We start from the raw sequence: 21,675 nt of genomic DNA, 5'->3' as shown, positions 1-21,675 counted from the left end.
AGCCTCTGGCTCTCCACCTGCAGCGGAGTCGCTTCACAAGTGGTGAAGCAGGTCTGCAGGTGTCTATCTTTACTCCTGTCTTCTGCTCCCTCTCCATTTCTCTCTGTCCTATCCAACAACGACATCAACAACAATAATCACCACAATGATAAAAAAGGGGGGGGGGCAACAAAAGGGAAAAAAATAAGCCTCCAGGAGCAGTGCAGGCACAGAGCCCCAGCAATGGCCCTGGTGGCAAAAAAAAAAAAAATTGTAAATCAGACAGGAAAAACCCTTGAATTGTTTTACAGGAAATAAATGGTTTCACAAGAAAAAAACAAAACTTTTAAACAGAATGTGAGTTTCCTGGCTCCTTTCCTAATGATCTAGGGTAGTCTTAGTGGCCTCATTCATATAAATGTATTCTAACACTGAGCAATGACTTGCTGCTATAGTTGTGAATGTGTGTGTGTGCACGCGCGAGCGCGTTTGTACATAGCTACAAACAAAACAGGGCCAGCTTGGAGAGCTCTGGGTTACTTTTTAAATATTTATTTATTCCCTTTTGTTGCCCTTGTTTTATTGTTGTAGTTATTAATGTCGTCGTTGTTGGATAGGACAGAGAGAAATGGAGAGAGGAGGGGAAAATAGAGGGGGAGAGAAAGATAGACACCTACAGACCTGCTTCACAGCTTGTGAAGCAACTCCGCTGCAGGTGGGGAGCCGGGGCTTGAACCGGGATTCTTAAGCCAGTCCTTGCGCTTCGCACCACGTGCCCGACTCCCTCTGGGTTACTTTTAAAGAAGGCTGCTTTAGAGGAAAGTGAGGTGAATCAGAAACTTGAGTTTTTACAGTTATCTTTGCTATAGATTGTAAAACAAGAACAGAAAGTATATGAAGATAAAACAGCAAAGATTTCAGAGTACAAGGAAAGAGGTTTTACTGGTGAATGACACCAGGCTTACTCAGATTTTCGACATTTATTCATTCATTGGTTATAGACAAAGAAATTGAGATAGAAAGGGGAAAGACTGTGAAAGATAAACCTGCAACATGTTTGACTGCTTCTGAAGCTCCCCCCACCCCCCGTAGGTGGGAATCAGAACTTGAACCTGGGTCCTGGGGCATGGATGGTAGGTAATGTGTGTTCTTTATCAGGTGCCTCACCACCTGGTGCCTATTTTCATCTTTTGATTCTATAGAAGAGATGCAGCCAACTCAGAGTTGGGGGCTCAAAAGAGCTATACAGCGGTCTGGGTGTTTGCCTAGCGGGTTAAGCGCACGTGGCGCAAAGCACAAGGTCCCGCAAGGATAAGGTGTGAGCCTCCAGCTCAGCTCCCCACCTACAGGGGGTTTGCTTCACAAGCCGTGAAGCAGGCCTGCAGGTGTCTTATCTTTTATTTATTTATTTATTTATTTATTTATTTATTTATTTATTTATTTTCCCCCAGGGTTATTGCCTGCACTACGAATCCACTGCGCCTGGAGGCTATTTTTACTGTTTTTTGTTTTGTTTTTTTGCCCTTGTTTATTATTGTTGGATGGGACAGAGAGAAATCGAGAGAGGAGGGGAAAACAGACGGAAAGAGAAAGATAGACACCTGGAGACCTGCTTCAGCACCTGTGAAGCAACCCCCCTGCAGGTGGGGAGCCTGAGACTTGAACCGGGATCTTTGCAGGTCTTTGTGCTTAGCGCCATGTGCCCTTAAGCCGCTGTTCTACTGCCTGTCCCCCCAGCTGTCTTTTTCTCCCCGTCTTTCCCTCTCTCTTGATTTCTCTCTGTCCTATCCGACTACAACAACAACTATAACAACCGCAACAAGGGCAACAAAATTGGGAAAATGGCACCCAGGAGCAGTGGGTTCATAGTGCTGGCACTGAGCCCCAGTGATAACCCTGGAGGCAAAAAAAAAAAAAAGATCTTTACTCTCCATTTCTCCCTCTTTCTGCTACTTCCTTCTTGCTCTTCTAGCTTGTTATTTGAGGCATGAATCTACTCCTGAAAATTTGCATATTTGGACAATAGTAACATGGCTTTTTTGGTAGGACAACAAATGCATTAATAGAAGTGACATTTCTCTTAAGCTCCCAGATGCAGTCTGCTGCATTTCCTTTCCTATGGAATTTCAGATTGCAGACAGTATGTTGATGAGTTCTGTAGGAGGTACTTTGTTACTGAATCAGAAGTTAGCTATGCTTGGGAAAATCTGTAGCCAACTAGAAATTATAGAAAGCTAAATCATATCTATTCAAATGATGTGCTGAACTTTTTTCCTAGGGAGTGGAAGTGGTTACCCCACCCGTCCCCTTTTTTTCATTTCTGCAGTCAACTGCTCTACCACTGAGCTATATATACACCCTGCTTTCTTTTTCATTTCTATCAAAAAGTAATGATGACTGTATATTCATGATAGACTATTATAGAATCCACTTTGAAAAAGAACTTTAGGGGAACTACTTACTTAAGGTTCTGTTCTTTAGGCTACAAATGTCAGAAATATGGGCAAAGACTAAGTAGATAAACAGTTCATGAACTCAGTCCTTATATGATGTGAAATATCTTTGTTGACCTTATTGAATGTGAATGAAACGACTAGGCTTTGGTATGCTCTCTGCTCATACCACATCACAGACTGTATATTCTAATTTTTTGTTGATGTACTGCCTTGTGGGGTAACACAGTTCATTCCTCCACTGTCACTCTGAGTTAGAAAAGCAGATGGTTTATTTCTAGCTGTTTCAAGTGTGTGCAGAATTTAGAATGGCTTCCCATTATCTTAATCAAATTGTTTTTAATTTGATGTAGTTTTTTGAAGTTTCACAAAGTGCTATCTTTAGATGAGGTTGTGTATGAACACAAATAAAATAGGAAGTGACATAGGTAGGTAATTATTAGTTCCTTCTGAGGATTAGTCCATAAGGGGATGTGAAGTATCCTTATTGTCTTCTTTTATTTTTGTGAGCTTTGTGCCATGACTCTTCACCCCCCTCCCCCATAACAACACTTGCTGGCTTTAAATGGAATTATTTATTTGATATTTGTAGTGTCCAAGGGATGCTTTGAACATATCTGTCTATTGTTCCCAAGCAACTGAATAGGTTAAATTTAGCATTTGATTTTGTGCTATCAGTGTAATAATACAATCAACTCTTTTAGGCTTTGAAATATTAACTGTCTTTATTTGGTTATTCTTTGTTCTTCTTCCCCTCACCACCTACCTCCACTTAAAAAAAAAAAAAAAAAAACAGGCTGCAGATACTTTGGCTGTAAGGCAAAAAAGAAGAATTTATGATATCACCAATGTCTTGGAAGGAATTGACCTGATTGAAAAAAAGTCAAAAAATAGTATTCAATGGAAGTAAGTTATAAACCAAAACCCTATTCTAAAATCTTCATTTATCTCTCAATGCTTTGTAAATCTGACCTTTCTAACACTTTTTAAAAAAATATTTATATGTTTTAGAGGCAGAGAGAAATTGAGAGGGAAAGGGGAGACAGACAGAGAGAATGATACCTACAGCACTATTTGTGAAGATTCCTCAGTGCAGGTGAGGACCTGCGGCTTAAACTGGGGTCCTTGTGCATTGTAGCATGCACTGTCAGCCAGATGCACCACCACCTGGCCCCACATATATTGTTCTTAAATCCTCTCTTTTAGACCTTTACCTTAGTTACATAAGGCCTCTCATTTTTGCCCTGGATGCCTCATTAGGTTTCTATTCCTCCACACTGGCAGTTTTGCTTTCCATAATTTCAGCTAACTGTGCAACACTAAATATATTACCTTCGATGAGATACTTTGAGAGATACCACATTCATAATTTTTATAGTATGTTATCACAGCTACATTTATGCTATTCACTTTTAGTATGCTTAATTTATAATTCATCATATGAAATGTATATATAGAAAAACCATTTTACACATTGGGTTGGCAGAAAAGTCATGATATAATTTTTCTATACAAGAATGTGTTAGGACTTTTCCAACAACCAAGTAGATAGTTTGATACTAGCTGCAATTTTAGGCATCTGTCTTGAAGACTTCCCAGTGGGTGTACTGGTATAAATTTCTCCTGAAACTCTTTAGGTTTCACTTTAAAATTTCAGGTCCTATTTTTCTCCTTCAAACTAGTCACTTGGCATGCATTGCATACTCCTGTACTACTAATCCCTTCCTGCCTAAATGTTTAGCTGTCCAACTAATACAGACTCCTTGAGAACAAGAGTTGTGTCTTAAATATAGGACTATGTACATCATGATGGTATTTAATTGTTTATGATATTTGCTTATTATGAGGGCCGGCAAGATAGCTCACCTAGGTTCAAGCCTGGTCCCCACTGCACTGGAAGAAACTTTGGTGCTGTGGTGTCTGTCCTTCCCTCTCTGCTTCTGTCTGAAGAAGTTGATCCATACTGAAGTCTAAGTGTCCCAAAGAAAAGAAAATGCATGCTGCCAGCTCTTAAACTATTATACAACTGAATCTGAAAATATTTTCTAGTTTCCTGGAAGGTGGTGCAGTGAAAAGACATTGGTCTATCAGACAGGAAGTTAGAGTTTTGTCTCTGGCATCACATGTGCCAGGGTGCTGCTTTGGCTTTCTCTCTTCTCTCTCTCATTAGTAAATAATAAAGATTTTTTTAGAAGAAAAAAACAGTATACTTTCTGTTCTACAGATTTGTCTTTTTGAGGTGTGTGTGTGTGTGTGTGTGTGTGTGTGTGTGTGTGTGTGTGTGAAGATTCTACCTAGAGGCTAAAAGGTTGTAACTAATTTTGTCGGCACCTCAGTCTTTGCAATGAGAATTCCAAGTGTGACTGTTGATCTCTTGGTGCTTTGGTCGCAGCTTAGCCTCTGAGATGACAGACCACTTGAGCATATTGAGGATTTTTACAATCTAATTTTTCTTGTCAATAAATTTTCTAAATAAATATATTCAGAGGTATGGTCTTTAAATTTCCTGTGGATTTTAATGCTTGCTTTCCAGAGAAGTATAAAGCCTATTGTATTTTATACATTACTAATTAAGTCAGTTTTACCAGTACAGCGTAAGTGATTCTAATCTGGTTCTGATACTGGGAACAAATAATTTTCTGTTTTGAAGGGGTGTAGGTGCTGGTTGTAATACTAAAGAAGTCATAGACAGATTAAGATATCTAAAAGCTGAAATTGAAGATCTAGAACATAAGGAGAGAGAACTTGATCAGCAGAAGTTGTGGCTACAACAAAGCATCAAAAATGTGATGGACGACTCCATGAATAATAGATATCCTTTCACATTAACTACACAGAGTTATTGACTAAGTATCTGTATACCTTCTACTGTTAGTATGTAGTCTTCTAGTCTGGAGATCAGTTATTTTATCCTTGTGTTATGTTTGCAAGTGAACATTGCATGTTATTTTTATAATCGTCATCTAATATTGTATACTGTCTTAAAAATTAACCTTCCTATGTTCATAGTTTATCATTAACATCATTCCTGGATTGCTTTGAGAGAAAGCAGATAAAAAAAAAAGACATTGGTAAGTGAATAGATATACTTATGTTTAGCATTCTGAAGTGGTAAATACTCAGCTATTCACAAACAACTAAAACATTTTAGTTTGAAATTATCATGGGTTTATAACCAGTTTAGGATAGTTTAACTTAATATCCCCCAAATAGTAGCTACTATGGGGTAAGCTTCCAAGATTTGTATATATGTTATATCAGGGAAGAAACATTATTGACGTATTCTACATGTCTCTTACAGATTTAGATATCTGTGTTTCCTTCAATTTGCAATACATGCGCTTAACCAGGTACACCACCACCCGGCCCCTGTTCCCTCAATTTGTGAACTTACTGTCCTCTCATGGATAATTTCCACATTTATCTTATACCACTTCTTAAGATGTTTCAACCAATGAGTGCAATTTTCCATGTTGTCTCTGGTGAACACTTCAATTCTCTCATTTGTTATTTCCTTTCTATGGATCCAAGCTACTTAACATTTTGATAACTGGTATTTTTTAAAAAATATTTATTCCCTTTTGTTGTCCCTGTTTTATTGTTGTAGTTATTATTTTTGTCGTTGTTGGATAGGACAGAGAGAAATGGAAAGAGGAGGAGAATACTGAGAGGGGGAGAGAAAGATAGACACCTGCAGACCTGCTTCACCACTTGTGAAGCGACACCCCCCCCCACCGCAGGTGGAGAGCCGGGGGCTCAAACAGGGATTGCCAGTCCTGCTCAGGGCACCATTTGCCGGTCTAGCTTCGCTGGCGGGAGAGAGAGGACCAGGGACTAATAGCTGAGTGGTACGCAGTTCAGTCTTTATTCATGTGGAAGGCAGCGCAATCTAAGCTATCTCTAATCACAATCTTGTCCTTATATATCCTGAGGCGGAAGAGTCAGGTCCAAAGAGGATGTACGTAGGATAGGGGGTGGGGAGAAGGAAAAAGCGTGCAAAACTGTGAGGATTAAACCAGTGCCCTGGAGGCAGGGTGGTGCTTAGTTAACAGTGGTTATGTAAATAGAATACAGTGTTAAGCAGGGGGGATTAAACCAATGAAACAGAAGGGGTCTTAGAAGCAGAATTTAGAAGCATACCAACACGGGATCCTCACACTGTTCCTTATGCTTTGTTCCACCTGCACTCAACCCTCTGCGCTACCGCCCGACTCCCCTAACAGTGGTGTTTTTAAGCTGTACCCTGTAGGAACCCAAAATTAAATATTTAATTAACTAGTCAATCTCAGAATTTGTTGCATTGCTTTCTAGATTCAGATCGCTTCTAACCCCACCGCCACCCCCGCTAATGATCCTAGATTATTGGTGTGGAGGATTACTGGTTGTTCCCCACTCCTGCTGATAATAATCTCTTACTCTTTAACTGTGCCTACATGAGGACTATGTCTCACACCTTTCTCTCAAGGGTCCTTAAATATTTGTCATAGAAATCAAAAGTGTGTTCCATTCAAAGCAAAGGATGGCCATTCTTCATGTTGATCTCTATTTGATTGTCTTTGCCTCTTCAGATATTTAAAAATCATATATGGCTGCCCCTTCATGTAATCATTATTTTGCCCCTCAATTTATAATCTTTTTCAATCTCTTCTTTTTAACTTTATTTGATATTATTAGAGGGAAGAGGGCTAGAAAGGGAAGGAAACAGACACCTGCAGCACTGCTTCTGAAGCTTTCCCACTGCAAGTGGGAACTGGAGGGCGGCTTGAACCTGGGTCCTTGTGTAGTGTAATGTGTGTGCTTAACCAGGTGCACAACCACCTAGCCCCTCAACTTATAATCTTAACTAGAATGCTTTGACTTGAATGTTGTTCCTTAACTCCAGTGACAGCACGTTTTCCTATGTAACTCATGAAGACATCTGTAATTGTTTTAATGGTAAGTATGGATAGTACATTTTTCTTACCTTCTGATGAATCTATTTAATGTTGAATGATTCAGAATCTCCATGTACTCACTCTAAGTCATTGGTATAGACATTTCACTTTACACCACAGTGCTGTCTGTTGATAAACTACCTTTGTTCTCATGACAGTTACCGCTTTTTACAGTTTTCGTCTCATTGCCTGCATTTGGCAGGTATGAACTGGGTGTGGCACTGTCGATAAATCACAGCAGTAGTTGAAAGTCAGAGAATCACAGAGTTAATGACCAGACTGGGGTTGGGAAGACAACTTGGTGCCATGCATGTATGAGGCCATAGATTCATTCCCTGGCACCACAGAAAGAAAGGAGAGGGGATGGAGGGAGGAAGGGTTTTTTTTTTTTTTTTTTTTTATGGGAGGAAGGGTTTTATATTACATTAATATAATGGGGGAACATATATTCCTATAATTACAACACATGTAAAATGAAAATTTGCATATGTAGTTATATTTAATTATGTATGTCTTGTTTAAAGGACAGTCTTATTGTGGTCCGGGAGGTGACGCAGTGGATAAAGTGTTGTACTCTCAAGCATGAGGTCCTGAGTTCAGTCCCCAGCATCACATGTACCAGAATGACGTCTGGTTCCTTCTCTCCTCCTATCTTTCTCATTAATAAATAAATAAAATCTTTTTTTAAAAAAAGGACAGTTGTGTATTATGCACATACAAAAAATAAAAACCTACCAAGCATCTTGCCATGCAGACTCTCGCATTCCATCTAGGATGGTGTTGGCAATGTGTCTGGCCTTAAGTGCTCTACTTTGCCATCATAGCTTCCAAGCTGGGGCTCAGTGCCTGCATGATGAAGTCACCTCTCCTGTAGGCCTTTTTTTTTTTTTTCTTTATTTGATAGAACAGAAACTTTACATCAGGCTCAACCTGACGCTGTTGACTGGCTACGGAAGAAGGGCAAACACTAGAAGAAGAAGAATAGAACAGAGAGAAATTAAGAGGGGGGAGAGGAGACAGAGAAACATCTGCAGTACTAGCTTGCTTCACTGTGAGGCAGGTGGGGAGCATGGGCTTGAACCTGGGTCCTTGTGTACAGTAACTTGTGCACTTCAGGTGTGCCACTGCCCGATCCCTCTTTCAAATTTTCTAAGAAAGTTTGTAGAACGTGTTCTTAATCTTCAACACAACAGAGTTAGAATTCAACTTCAAAAGTCAGTTCACTTTAATCAAGATTTGTCTTATACGAAATCTCCCCAATCATTTAGTTTAGACAGTTCAAGTACTTACTCATGGCTAAGTGGTTTGAAGAATATCCATTTTTACACAAAACTCAGTAAAAGCAAAATGAACTTGAACTGAATTTGCTGGAGAATAATGGCGGTAACACTGTTTTACTATGTTTTAAGATCTACCTAGTACATTCATAACATCACTAAATCTTCGGAACAATGAAGTGACATTGCCCCCCCCCCCCAATATCCAGTATAATGTAACCTAAGGTTAAAATCCCAGGGTTCTGATTCCAGACTTCACATTTTTGTCATTGTGTACAGAAATAAAAGTATCTCCTAAAATTATTAAATCTTAACTTTTTTTAAACCAGGTGATACACTTCTGGCCATTCAAGCACCTTCTGGTACACAGCTGGAGGTGCCTATTCCAGAAATGGTATGTAGGGTAATTTTTGTTAAAATGGATTTACTGCCTCCAGTAGGACAAATGAACTTTCTTTAGATGAATGTGAACTAATTGTGTGTAAAAAGAAGCAGTATCTGAATTTGAATGTCTTCAGTACTTTGGTAAAATTATAAGTAACTTAATGAATAATTTAACATTTTGATTAAGTTTTTTACTTTGAGCTAGACTATATTAGGAATAAGTAATGGTATGATCTTAAAAATCAGTTAAAAATGACCGGATCTGTAGTTGATGTAGAAATCCTGGCTGATGGTGGCAGATGAGGAGTGTAGTGGAGTGAGGTGTGCTGACACCTAGTGGCTTAAGGCAGGGGAGATTTCTGAAACTACCTCTGAGAAAACAAGAGCCTTGTAAATCAGCATTTCCTCAGCAAAGTAAGTAACAAAAACAAACCAAAAAAGAAAAGATTGAGGGAAATCTTCGATTTAAATACTATCACAAAAATAAATAAATACTATCACAAGGCTGATTTAAATTAGGTGTTGAACTTTTTTTTGGTTCATTGGATCAAAGACATATACTAATACCATTTTATATATATATATATATATAATGTTAGAGCTCCAATTTAGATTCCCAGTAACCAATTTAAACAAACAGAAGAAAAAGGACACTAGTACATATCCCTTGCCCCCCCCCCCCAAGGTATTCTAAAAGTTTGTGTTTCATATTTAGATTACTGACATTATCCTTTTTGAAATGGACACGTTTTATCTCCTTAGGAAAAGTATGTATGCTAGCTAACTGGGGGGGTGTCTTTTATTTGTGACATTAGGAAAGCATTTTAATATGCCCACAAGGACTGACAAAACAGCTCACTTGTAATCTGAGAGATAATGTAATATAGCTCAAGTGTCGGGCTCACAGGCACGAGGTCCCGAGTTCAGTCCTTGGCGTCACATATACTAGAGTGGTGCTTGGTTGCTCTCTCTCTAATAAATAGTTTCTAAAAATACAACTCATTTAGTGCACCTGTTTTGCCACGTGCACAACCAAGGTTCAAGCCTGACTCCCACATTGTAGGAAGCTTCTGTGGTATGGTGACTTTCCTCTCTCCCTCTATCTCTCTCTCCTCCCCCCCTGTTTATCTCTTTTCATCTAAAAATGTCTGCTCAGAGTGATGAAAAAACAAAAAACGGACCAGACAGTGGCACACCTGGATAAGCACATACATTACAGTACACAAGAACACAGGTTCAAGCCCCTGGTCCCCACCTGCAGGGTGAAAGCTTCACTAGTGGTGAAACAGGGCTTCAGGTATCTGTCTTTCTCCCTCTCTATCTCACCCTACCCTCTCAATTTCTGTGTCTGCCCAATAATAAAATATAAAAAAAATGAATCAAAAAACAAAACATACACACACAAAGAAGGAAAAAAGTAGTCATAGCTCCAGTGCTAGGAAATGGAGTCACTATATATGGAGAATTGGATTGCTGCTGAGTTCCAGCATGTACAATTACAGTAAGAAAAAGGAAGAAAGGAAGGAAAGTTGGTTGCAGAGTTCTACATCTGAGAATTTTTTATGATATTTAGAAAAGCTTACCTTTAAGGGAAAGCGTTTTAGACCCCTCTGTATTACTTTCTACTCTTGATCTCTTTTTTTGTTATTTTTAAAAAATATTTATTTATACCTTTCTGTTGCCCTTGTTTTTTTATTGTGGTTATTGCTGTCGTCGTTGTTGGATAGGACAGAGAGAAATGGAGAAAGGAGAAGATAGAGAGGGGGAGAGAAAGACACCTGCAGACCTGCTTCACCGCCTGTGAAGTGACAGCCCCTGCAGGTGGGGAGCCCGGGGCTTGAACCAGGGATCCTTATGCCGGTTCTTGTGCTTTGCACCATGTGCGCTTAACTCGCTGCGCTACCACCCAACTCCTTCGACTCTTGATCTTTACTGGTGTTTGACTTTCAGACTATTGTGTTTCAGAATTTAGCCCCTAATATCTTTGCCTATGCTATTTTTAATAGTCCAAAATAGGTAGAAATGTTAACTTTTATTCCTTTGTTTATACTTAATAATTTCAAAGGGTCAGAATGGACAGAAGAAGTACCAGATCAATCTAAAAAGTCATTCAGGACCTATCCATGTGCTGCTTATAAATAAAGAGTCCAGTTCATCTAAGCCCGTGGTCTTTCCAGTTCCCCCACCTGATGACCTCACACAGCCTTCCTCTCAGCCCACAACTCCAGTGGCTCCACAGAAATCCAGCACAGTAACTCAGAATCTGCTTGAGCAACATGTCTCTGAAAGAAGCCAAAATCTACACCAGATACCAGCCACAGACTTATCATCAGGTGGGTCCAGAGCCTTTACTTTCAAACAGTATAGAAGGGAAACAGGAATACTGCTTTACAAGCTTTCTAAACTTGTCAGTTTGCTATCTATTATGTAGTATAGGAGGCACAATTAAGAAACTTAATCAAGGATTAATTTAGTGTATCCTCTGCCCAACTCTAGGAACAGATCCTATCAGTCTGCAGAGAGACTTATCATTCCTGAGATTCCAAAATCCCAGGTTTAATCATGGCGTAACTATTATCTCCCCCACGTATAAAAAATTTATTTTTTCCATAAATTTCTAGAACTTCAACTTTGTACTGCTTATAAAGCTGCTGGTCTTTTTAAACTTTGTTGTTTGGTTTTGTTGTTGCCACCAGTGTTATAGGACAAAGAGAAATTGAGAGAAAGATAAACACTTGCAGACCTGCTTCACTACTCCTAAAGCACCGCCCCCCCCCCCCCATAGATGGAGAGTGGTTCTCAAACGCAGGTCCTTCTCCGTGGTTATGTGTGTGCTCAGTCAGGTGTACCAAGTTTTTTATGGAGTGGCAGTGAGAACCAGAGCATCACTCTGATACCTGCAATGCGGAGGACTGAACAAAGGAGCTCAGACTTGATTCTTTATCTATTTTGCCACCCCTGAGTAACTAAATATAACTTATATCTGAAATATATGAACAAAAAATAAATCTTTACACATACTTCTGTTTCTAACAGGGTCTATTAGTGGAGATATCATTGATGAGTTAATGTCTTCTGATGGTAAGTAGTTAAGATCTTACCTTTTAATTTTTAATGCTTTTCTAGAATCTGTGACACATGATGATGAATCAACTATTTTTTTTCCTTTGGCCACCGGGTTTATTACACTGAGGCTTTGTTCCTGCATAGTTGCACTGCTCCTGGCAGGTTAAGTTTAAGATAGAGGGTGAGAGAGAGAGAGAGGAAAAGAGAGAGGAGACACACCTCTTCCTGGCCACCCCACTCAAGCTTCCCCATATCAGGTCCTCCCCCTTGTGGTGACCTTGGGCTCAAACCTGGGTCCATTTGTATAGCAAAAGGCTTCACCTGATGACCTGTCCCGTAGTTCCCAAGTTAACATTTAACTACTTAATGGACTGTAGTGATTCATAAAAATTCTCCCTTAGTAGTACTTTTAGTAAATAGGCACTCTTCATCATTTTTCTTTGCATTTCAAGGGAAAAGAATCCATAAGGAGATAGTTATCCAACATTACTGTCTAAATGGATGGCAAAACAGGCCCTTTCCACCCCTGAGGAATTTATAATTAAAAACAAAACTTAGTCAACAGGTTATTTGAAACCCAGTTTTGTAAACACCCCCCATCATGGTGAATGTTAAGCTGCCAGTGTGAAGTCACTTATTATTTTTAAAGATTTATTGAGGAGAACCAGCTAGAGCATCACACTGGCATAAGTGTTGCCAGGGATAAAACTCAGGACCTAGTGCATAAGGGCCTAACACATTATTCATTGCCCTACTAGATATATCATCATCTAATCTAAGAGTTGTTAAAAACAAATTAGCCACAGTACTGTAATCACTTATTCTCATCACTTCACCTTTCTGTAACTTTTGGGAAGCAGAGTCCTAGTTTCTAACAAATGTAATTGAGACCTAAGAAATGACAGTTGGTAGGTACATTAGTAGATGGAATAGCACTCATTTAGACTAGCTCACTTGGATAGTTGGCTTGCTTCATCATGCACGTTGAGACAGGTTCAAGCACTGCTTCTCCTATACTGCAGAAAGCTTCTGCACCTTTTAACTTTATCTGAAAAAGCTGGCCTTGAGCAGTGAAGCCTCAGTAACTACAGGAAAAAAAATTAATAATAAAAGCCACATAGCCAGTATTTTCTGTAGCCAGGTACATTTCTGTAAGAGCAATGGTCGATAAATTTATTAAATCTAGTTTGTACTTGTTTTCGAAGTGGAGACTTATATAGATCAGCGAAAAGTACTCTGACCAATGCTTTTGAGTCATATTTTAGTAACAAATTCAACCAATAAAAACTATTTCTGATGTATCTATGCAAAATGTCTTTAAAATCTTTCAAAATATACATTGAGCACAAATCATTAATTTGATCACTACTTTCCCTATTATTTTTAATTCCTATATAACATAGGAATCATAATTGATTCAAACAGTAAGAATATTTATGTTAAAACATCACCTATATGAAGAACTATCTTTAATACTGAATTTGTGTTTCGTTTGCAGTGTTCCCTCTCTTACGGCTTTCTCCTACCCCGGCAGATGACTACAACTTTAATTTAGATGATAATGAAGGAGTTTGTGATCTGTTCGATGTCCAGATACTAAATTATTAGATGCCATGGCAACTTGGGACTGTTATCTACCTCTAACTGTGTAATATTTTAGACATCTTCATAACCTAAGTATTTAATGAATGTAACACCTTTTTAGTTTGCTGATTCTGAAGTATATTTCCTTATTTCTTTTTTTCTTTTACTTCACAAAACTCCAATCATAAGAACTAAGGACTGTGACTGCTTCAGTGGAAAACGGATATATCTACCAAATCCCCATCAATTATTTGCATTCCAGAATTTCAACTTTTTATTCCAGTTCTGAAACTTTGGTTTTTTTCTTCCTGAAAGTAGGCTTTCCTTGTCTGTGATGTAAAGTTGTCAAAAACAAAATACTTGGCCAAGGGCTCATCACATAAAAGAAGTATTTGCCTTATATTTTTACTGCCATGAAATTGTTTTCTATTTCTGTGGGTCTTCCAATCCACACAGATACTTACTGCCACATGTAAAGTGAAGGATGTAAACTAGGTTTTATTAACTGTTTCAGTGAACAGATTTTGTGAAGTGCCTTCTGTTTTAGCACTTTAAGTTTCCTATTTGTTGACTTCTGACATTCCACTTTCCTAGACTATGGGAAAGATCTGTTTATGTAGTTTGTTTTTAAAATGTGCCAATGTCTGTACATTAACAAGATTAAAAAAATATACAGTTGTATAAAACATCTGATTTATTGGTCTTTGGGGGGAACCAGATCCATTGCCAGTACACTACAGCTGAGCCATTAGTCTTGTGGCTTCATCAACATTAGCTGGCTCATTTTCATGACACTTTTGTGGAACCTGAAGGGAGAAAAATATTTTAAAATTTAGACAAGAATGATTCTGTAATCTAACATCCCACTTTATTCTACTCTTACTGTTTAAAGTAGATAATTCTACTACTCAGACACAGTGTTTGAAGGTTTATATGTAACTGCTAAAAACTAGAGTCAAGTACATTAGAGCCAAGTACTAAAAAAAAAAAAAAAGTCAACTTTTCATTAAGTTTAAAAATTTTTCCTAGTGACAATAAAAGATATAATTTTTACTCACCAGCTGTTTCTGCTGAGGTTCAAAAGAAAGATGTGTTGAGAAATGTGCAAGTTCCTTTTGTATATCTAGAAAAGCTTTATTCACTCTGTCAACCTTTTCATTATTCACAATATTTATCTTTAAAAAGAAGAAAAACATTAGCCACTATGCTTTTTATAAATATTCAAAATAAGATGATAAATCTGTCTTTGTTAAACCTAGAAATCTAGTAACTCTTACAGCAACTCTACCAAATTATGGGCATAGTTCATTTTAAACTTCTTATAGTTTAATTGGAAATTTCTCAATACAAGGTTAAGAGTAAGAATTAATGGGATTCTATCTCATACCTAGACACGACGGTATAAGCAAGTCAAAGTATATAAATACAAATTTTCTTTTATTAGTGATTCACAAATTTATAATAGGGGTATAATTCCACAGTATTCCCACCACCAGATGAACACAATCTTTCGAAGCTACACAGTGTTACTTACCTCTCACCTATAAAACGAGGAACCGGCATCAAATGTCTTGAGTGCTCTCTAACAGTACACCTCTAACTTTGTCCTTTTCCTTTTTGCCGTAGCCTTGTAACCCTCCTCTCTTGATCTAAGATGAGGGAAGCTTTATCTTGATTTTTCACTACTGCTGCCAAACCATTTTCCCTTCATGTAACTCAATTCCTTTGCATTGTACAAATCTTGATGGCTTTTCCATACTACCAGTACTGTGATTACTTGCTCCTTAGTGAAAGATTTCAGATCTTGGTTCTCTGATTTCTCTCATGCCTGGTATGACAGGTTAGAAGCTTCAATAAAAAATGAATGTAATGGCCTCAATCTCGTCAGGCCCTCATCTCCAGGAATCATTTTAACTTCCTCTCTCAACCAACCACCCGTATGAATGAATGCATCACTACCTAAACCTGCTCCATTCTGATATTTTTCTAGTCCGCTTACTTTATAAGCAATTCTTAAAACTCACTGAAAAATTTCTCCACCAATTTCACTTTTACTTTTTTACCTAGAGCACTGCTCAGCTCTGGTACATACTGGTGCTAGGTTCAATGGGGAGTCTCTCTTGCCTCAGGCCTCAAAGTCTGATGTGGGAACCTCTGTTTTCTTTCTTGAACATCAATCACATCTGTACACTTTGTCCTTCTCTTCTTTAAATCAGCCTTACTTGACAACACAGTTAAACTCAACTACTGGTCTTTTCTATACCTAAAGTTGCAACTGCTGTAAACCATGACCAGATTGGCTTCCCTTCAAATCCATGCCCATAAGATTTAATTTGTTGTTTACCTGACAATGTTATGATCTCCTTCAGAGTAAGTTGGGCCACTTTCTGAGAAAACTATTTGATACATTTTTTTTTTATTCAGTTGCCTACCCACAGGTCTCCCTCTCTCATATCTTTAAGAGCACATAAGTTTCTACTGTTTCTATCCAAATGAAATAATTCTCAAGTACATTAAGTTTTTCCCTTTCTTGGGGCTCTTGGACTTGCTATTCTTTCTGCATACAACATGCTGCCCTTAACACTCATAAGCTTTTTGCATTACCAACTTCCTTATTACATAGAGCTTGGTTTCAGTGTTAAATGTAAGACAATCCTATGTAAAATCGTTACTCCCAACCCTGCTACACACACATACCTCTCAGTCGTTATCAGCTTTACTTTGACAGCATTTACAAAGTGAAAAAGCTGATGAGCAAAAGGCTGAACTGAGTTGAGTTTCTAGAAACTCAAAGATAAAATACTAAATTTCTGAGGACAATGACAGCCCTGGAGTGGTGACTATACTCACTAGATAAACTTGAAAACATTTTTAAAAAATATTAAAAGAGAGAGAGAGAAGGACTGTTCCATACCGTGTTTTTAAAAAATATATTTTCTATGTTCTCATGCTGTTTATTAAACTGTTAAATGGAGTCTTACACATTAGCAGGAAAAAACTGGTTTTGGTATACATTTTATTCAAGAAAGAAAGGCTAATTTTCAAATGTTTAAAATCATTTCACCTTTGTAGGATAAGCTAACAATTTTCTCTAACAGCACTCAGTTTTTCAGTAACTTACAACTCTGCTTTGTTATAAACAACAGAGTACTTAATTCAAACTTACCTTTTTAAGATTAGTGGTAACTGGTTTTGCTTTATTTTTAGCCTTTAAGTTTTTTTGGCTGGCTATGTGAAATACATTCCTAGGCTTCTGTCCTCTTACTTTATTCTTGGCCATGATCTAGGGAAGAAAAAAAAAAGGAGCTCAATTAAACTGTCCATGTTTATGAAATGTAAATTTGTTTTTTTAATTTATTATCTTTGTTTATTTACTGGATAGAGACAGCCAGAAATCATGAGGGAAAAGAGATATCAAGATAGGGAGAGAGACAGAGAGTCACCTGAAACACTGCTTCACCATTCACAAACCTTTCCCCTGCTGGTAGAGACCGGGGTCTTGAACCCAGGTCCTTGCACATTGTAACATGTGTGCTCAACCAGGTGTGCCACCACCTGGCCCCTAATTAATTATTATTATTTTTTGCCTCCAGGGTTATTGCTGAGGCTTGGTGCCTGCACCACAAATCCACTGCTCCTGGAGGCTATTTTTTCCCTTTTGTTGCCCTGGTTGTTTTATCGTTGTGGTTATTGTTGACGTTACTAATGTTGTTGGATAGGACAGAGAAATGGAGAGAGGAGGAGAAGACAGAGAGTGGGAGAGAAAGACTGACACCTGCAGACCTGCTTCACTGCTTGTGAAGTGATCCCCCTGCAGGTGGGAAGCCGGGGGATCGAACCAGGATCATTACGCTGGTCCTTGTGTCCTGCACTTTGTGTCATATGCACTTAACCCGCTGTGCTACCACCTGACACACACACCCCTGCCCATTAGTTTTTAAGTGAAGGCAACAAGTCTGAAATTCTATCTTACTGCTAATTATTTTTAAAGTTGTCACATGCATTAAATTATTTCCCAATTTTTCACCTCTGCTAGATTTTCTGCTGCTTGAGTACACAGTATGGAATTATTTCTTTTATGCACTTCTATCACCATGCTCAAAGGCTGCACCACATTAATTTCTGCTAGTTGAGCTCAGTATCACCCAGAGACGACCCGAACTGCCCCTGCAGCTCCAGACAGACTGACCCACATAGTCAACGACTGCCACCTCTCCAGATTCAAAGGAGGTCTCGAAACTTTACATCAGGCTCAACCTGACGCTGTTGACTGGCTATGGAAGAAGGGCAAACGCTAGAAGAAGAAGAAGTATCACCAACTCAAATGTTCACTGCACATGAGACAGTGTTAACTATCAATACAATCCCTTCCACTAGTCTTCATACCACTATGACATCCTGGTTCCTACTGTACTTTTGAAGTGACTCCTCTGTGATATTTTTTGTTGGTATGCTTTTAAAAACCCCTTCTGTTTCATTTGGTTTTAATCCCCCCCTGCTTAACACTATTCTATTTACATAACACTGTATTCTATTTACATAACTACTGTATTCTATTTACATAACCACTGCAGGGCATTGGTTCAATCCCCACTGGTTGATGATGTGTTTTTGCTCCACCCCCCCTCCTTGTCATACCCTGATTTTCACCAGTCACTTTTCTCTCCACCCTCTCTATGTCACATCCTGTTTCCACCCTACTTGGCAAGTACATATAAAGACAGCATTGTGAGTTTTAGGGTACTTTAGTTTAGTTTAGCTTAGCTCGTCTTAGATTGTGCTGCGTCCTGCATGAATAAAGATACTGCCTATAGCTCAACCATGAGTCCCTGGTCGTCTGTCACCCGCCCGTGAAGCCAGCCCGGCGAAAACAACATAGCCCAGCGAAAACAACAATTTTTTTATTCTTTTTACTTGCTCTACTCTTATGTCTACCTCCTTGAAATCAGTTTTTTAAAAATTATTTTTAGTTGATAGCCAAAAATGGAGAGGAAGGAAAGACAGAGACAAGACACCTGCAGCCTTGCTTTCCACCTGCAGGTGGGGACTGGGATCTTGAACCTGGGTCCTTGTGCATTGTGACATGTGCACTCAACCATGTGCCCTAAAATCAGTCTTTAATTCTACGCTTTCTTTTCCTTAAATTGCTTTACAAAGTTTATATAACACTTTTGTGATGGCTCTTGGCTTGAAGCTTTCAGTATTTCCTTTGCTCTGCAGTGAAACAAGCATTAAACTTGTTACTTGTACCTTAAAAACATTTCTCAAGGGCAGAGGTAGATAGCATTATGGTTATGCAAACTGTCATGCCCGAGGCTTCGAAGTCCCAGGTTCCATCCCCTGCACAAACGTAAACCAGAGCTGAGCAGTGCTCTGGTTAAAAAAAAAAAGAAATTCTCAAAGGAATCGTGCAGTAGCGGCAGCGGGTTAAGCGCACATGGCACAAAGTGCAAGGATCCGCCTGAGGATCCCTGTTCAAGCCCCCCGCTCCCCACCTGCAGAGGAGTCGCTTCACAAGTAGTGAAGCAGGTCTGCAGGTGTCTTTCTCTCCCCCTCTCTGTCTTCCCCTCCTCTCTCCATTTCTCTCTGTCCTATCCAACAATGATGACATCAATAACAATAATAACTCCAACAATAAAACAAGGGCAACAAAAGGAAATAAAATATTAAAAAAATTTTTAGAAAACATTTCTCAAATCTATTCAACAGTATATATGAGGGGGCTAGGGAGATAGAATAATGATTATACAAAAAGACTTTCATGCCTAAAGCAACCAAAATCCCAGGTTCAATACCCAGCACCACTAGAAAAGCCAGAGCTGAGCAAAGTATGTAAGGGATGATATTTCAAATATTAACAGTTCAGATTTATTGAACTTAGTATGTATACAAGCAACATGTTAACATTTTATGTGCTTAAACTCATTTTCTCCTTATAACACTTTGTGAGAAATAATTTTATCTCTACAGATTTAGAAAAAGCCTTTTGTAAATAAATTAATCTTGATTTGCTCAGTGTCACACTGTTAGCAGTCCAAGAATGACACGACTCAAAGCCAAAGTTCACACTGTGTGGTATGGCCTTTTCTGTATTAAAAACAAACAAACAAAAAAACATAAACAACTTTAAGTACTTCTAGGCTAATAATTATAGTCCCCACACTGGCATGGCAAATTGCCCATGGATCAAATCACGTTATGTACCTGTATTTATAAATAAGGCTTTTTAAAATTATCTTTATTGGATAGAGACAGCCAGAAATCAAGAAAGAAGGGAGAGATAAAGAGGGAGAGAGACACCTACAATCCTGCTTCACCACTCATGAAGCTTTCCTCCTGCAGGTGGGGTCCAGGGGCTCGAACTTGAGTCCTTATGCACTGTAACATGTGCTTAACCAGGTGTACCACCTGGCCCCTGTAAATAAAGTTTTATTAGAACACAGCCATGCCACTTGATTATATAGTGTCTGTGGCTATAACTATGGACTGACAAGTTTAAAATATTTACAATTCCTTTCTTTACAGAGAAGCTTCCAACCCCTAGCTTAAGTCATTCACATTCATATTCTTCTGCATAATGCTTTGTGATGTCAATATCCCCCAATGTCAAAACAAAAAAAAGTATGGGGCAATACACTTTGTCTTGGCACACTGCTAAAGCTTGAATCTGGCAAAAATCAAATGAATTTCCAGAATGCCCAACCTAGAGAAAGGAATTACCTAGCATTTTTCCTTTCTTTTGCTCACACCTTCTTGACTGAAATTTTCCTTCAATGTCTAGCCTCAGAAAACTACCTAACAAGAACAACAATACTTTTGAACATTAGTACTGTTTGGAAAAAAAAAAGTAGAAAACGCATTTTAAGCAGAAAACACATAACCAAATTAAGTAAAACCCAACCACGCATCTAATATTCATTAATTACTCCCCGCCCCGTGTGTTACATAAATGATATTCCATACAAGTATGGGAAGCCTACAGACTGCTACAGACTGGATGAGAGATAGTTACGGGCCGCCTACAAAGGTGGAGACACCAGAGACTTAGAGGTGAAGACTAGAGTAAGGTACTTGGGGAAACATAGTATCTTTGCTGGGGGGCGAAGAACAGAAGGTAGACTGGGAGGTGGAAATAAGGAAATTCTGACAACCACATGGAAATTGTGATGACAAAAGGCACAGGACGTCCCAACAGGACCTTGGGCAGCCTGAGGCAGCGGGGACCCCAACCCAGACTCCTGACAGCAGCGCCAACCCTGTCCATCAGTCCTGTCCCCACGACCCACACTTCATGCGGGTTTATTAACCTCTTACCAGACCTTCGGTACTGTTAGGAAGCCGCTTAAAACCCAGGTAAAGCCATCTGCTCAGGATTCAGGAAGTTCCGGCGAATGGGGATCCGGTCATGGTTCCGCCCACCTAGCGAAGACCCGCCCACATTCCTGAGTCTCATCCACTGAGCTTCCCCCGGTAGGCGGGGCTAAATAACGCCCACTGGTAACCTGAGTGGAGCTCCACCCACAAAAGCACAACCCGCATTCCAGGCGAAGCCCCGCCTTCTATTGTAACCCCGCCCACGAGCGTGTTGCCAGCATCTAGGCCAGCCCACAGTTTTCATGTTGTAGCCCCGCCCACAAAGCGATGCTCCACCTACTGTGAAAAGCCCCGTCTAGTAAGCATCCTTTGCGTGAGGCAGCAGTGCGGGTGTGTATGCTGCTTCTGCAAACTGGAGCCATTAGCAGATTAGTCAAGTTTCTGCTTCCCGGGGCGGTGAGGTGTGCAGAAAATACTGGAAGTGCTTCTGAATCATCTGAGTCTTGAAGATCGATCGTGTCACAAGTAGTCGTTCATAGTACATTAAATCGGCTGCTGATTTCCTGCCTGGTTGTACTCACGCACCCAGGAGGTGGCGCTGCAAACCTTGGAGTGTGTCCGGGTTTTTGCTGACTGTTGTAGTGAGAGTTGATTTTATTTCTTTCCTCTTGCTCTAGAAAAAGA

General features: G+C 39.2%; 2 protein-coding genes across 7 annotated transcripts in view; one reads left to right on the top strand and one right to left on the bottom strand.

Moving 5' to 3' along the window:
• E2F5 (E2F transcription factor 5) overlaps window positions 1–14,363 on the top strand; it is a 26,481-nt gene extending 12,118 nt beyond the window's left edge. Inside the window, exons 2-8 of the mRNA XM_007535344.3 lie at window positions 3,229–3,338; window positions 5,083–5,244; window positions 7,324–7,367; window positions 8,973–9,037; window positions 11,093–11,360; window positions 12,064–12,108; window positions 13,592–14,363. Coding sequence (XP_007535406.1) covers window positions 3,229–3,338; window positions 5,083–5,244; window positions 7,324–7,367; window positions 8,973–9,037; window positions 11,093–11,360; window positions 12,064–12,108; window positions 13,592–13,701 — 804 coding nt within the window. The 3' untranslated portion in view covers window positions 13,702–14,363. The remainder of the gene's footprint in view (window positions 1–3,228; window positions 3,339–5,082; window positions 5,245–7,323; window positions 7,368–8,972; window positions 9,038–11,092; window positions 11,361–12,063; window positions 12,109–13,591) is intronic.
• RBIS (ribosomal biogenesis factor) lies at window positions 14,349–21,147 on the bottom strand. Of its 6 annotated transcripts, none has more exons than XM_060199382.1 (5): window positions 20,992–21,119; window positions 19,982–20,092; window positions 16,844–16,960; window positions 14,736–14,852; window positions 14,349–14,483 (listed from the first exon to the last, which is right to left on the bottom strand). In XM_060199382.1, the coding sequence occupies exons 3-5, from the start codon at window positions 16,955–16,957 to the stop codon at window positions 14,412–14,414; spliced, it is 303 nt and encodes a 100-aa protein (XP_060055365.1). In that variant the 5' UTR covers window positions 16,958–16,960; window positions 19,982–20,092; window positions 20,992–21,119; the 3' UTR covers window positions 14,349–14,411. The 6 variants fall into 6 exon arrangements, with proteins under 6 accessions (XP_060055365.1, XP_060055370.1, XP_060055383.1 ...); XM_060199387.1 differs by having other exon boundaries at window positions 20,997–21,111; XM_060199400.1 differs by having other exon boundaries at window positions 20,985–21,103.
• Window positions 21,148–21,675: the final 528 nt, after the last annotated feature.

Source organism: Erinaceus europaeus, chromosome 1, assembly GCF_950295315.1.
Source record: "Erinaceus europaeus chromosome 1, mEriEur2.1, whole genome shotgun sequence".
NCBI lineage: Eukaryota > Metazoa > Chordata > Mammalia > Eulipotyphla > Erinaceidae > Erinaceus > Erinaceus europaeus.
This window is presented reverse-complemented; position numbering and strand designations above follow the sequence as displayed.

Excerpts from the sequence above, each read along its gene's own strand:
- RBIS (XM_016193546.2), bottom strand. The coding sequence starts at position 16,957 with ATGGCCAAGAATAAAGTAAGAGGACAGAAGCCTAGGAATGTATTTCAC. Across the intron at positions 14,853-16,843 it reads TTACCACTAATCTTAAAAAG|ATAAATATTGTGAATAATGA; the intron begins GTAAGTTTGAAT and ends TTCTTTTTAAAG. Across the intron at positions 14,484-14,735 it reads AACCTCAGCAGAAACAGCTG|GTTCCACAAAAGTGTCATGA; the intron begins GTGAGTAAAAAT and ends TTCTCCCTTCAG.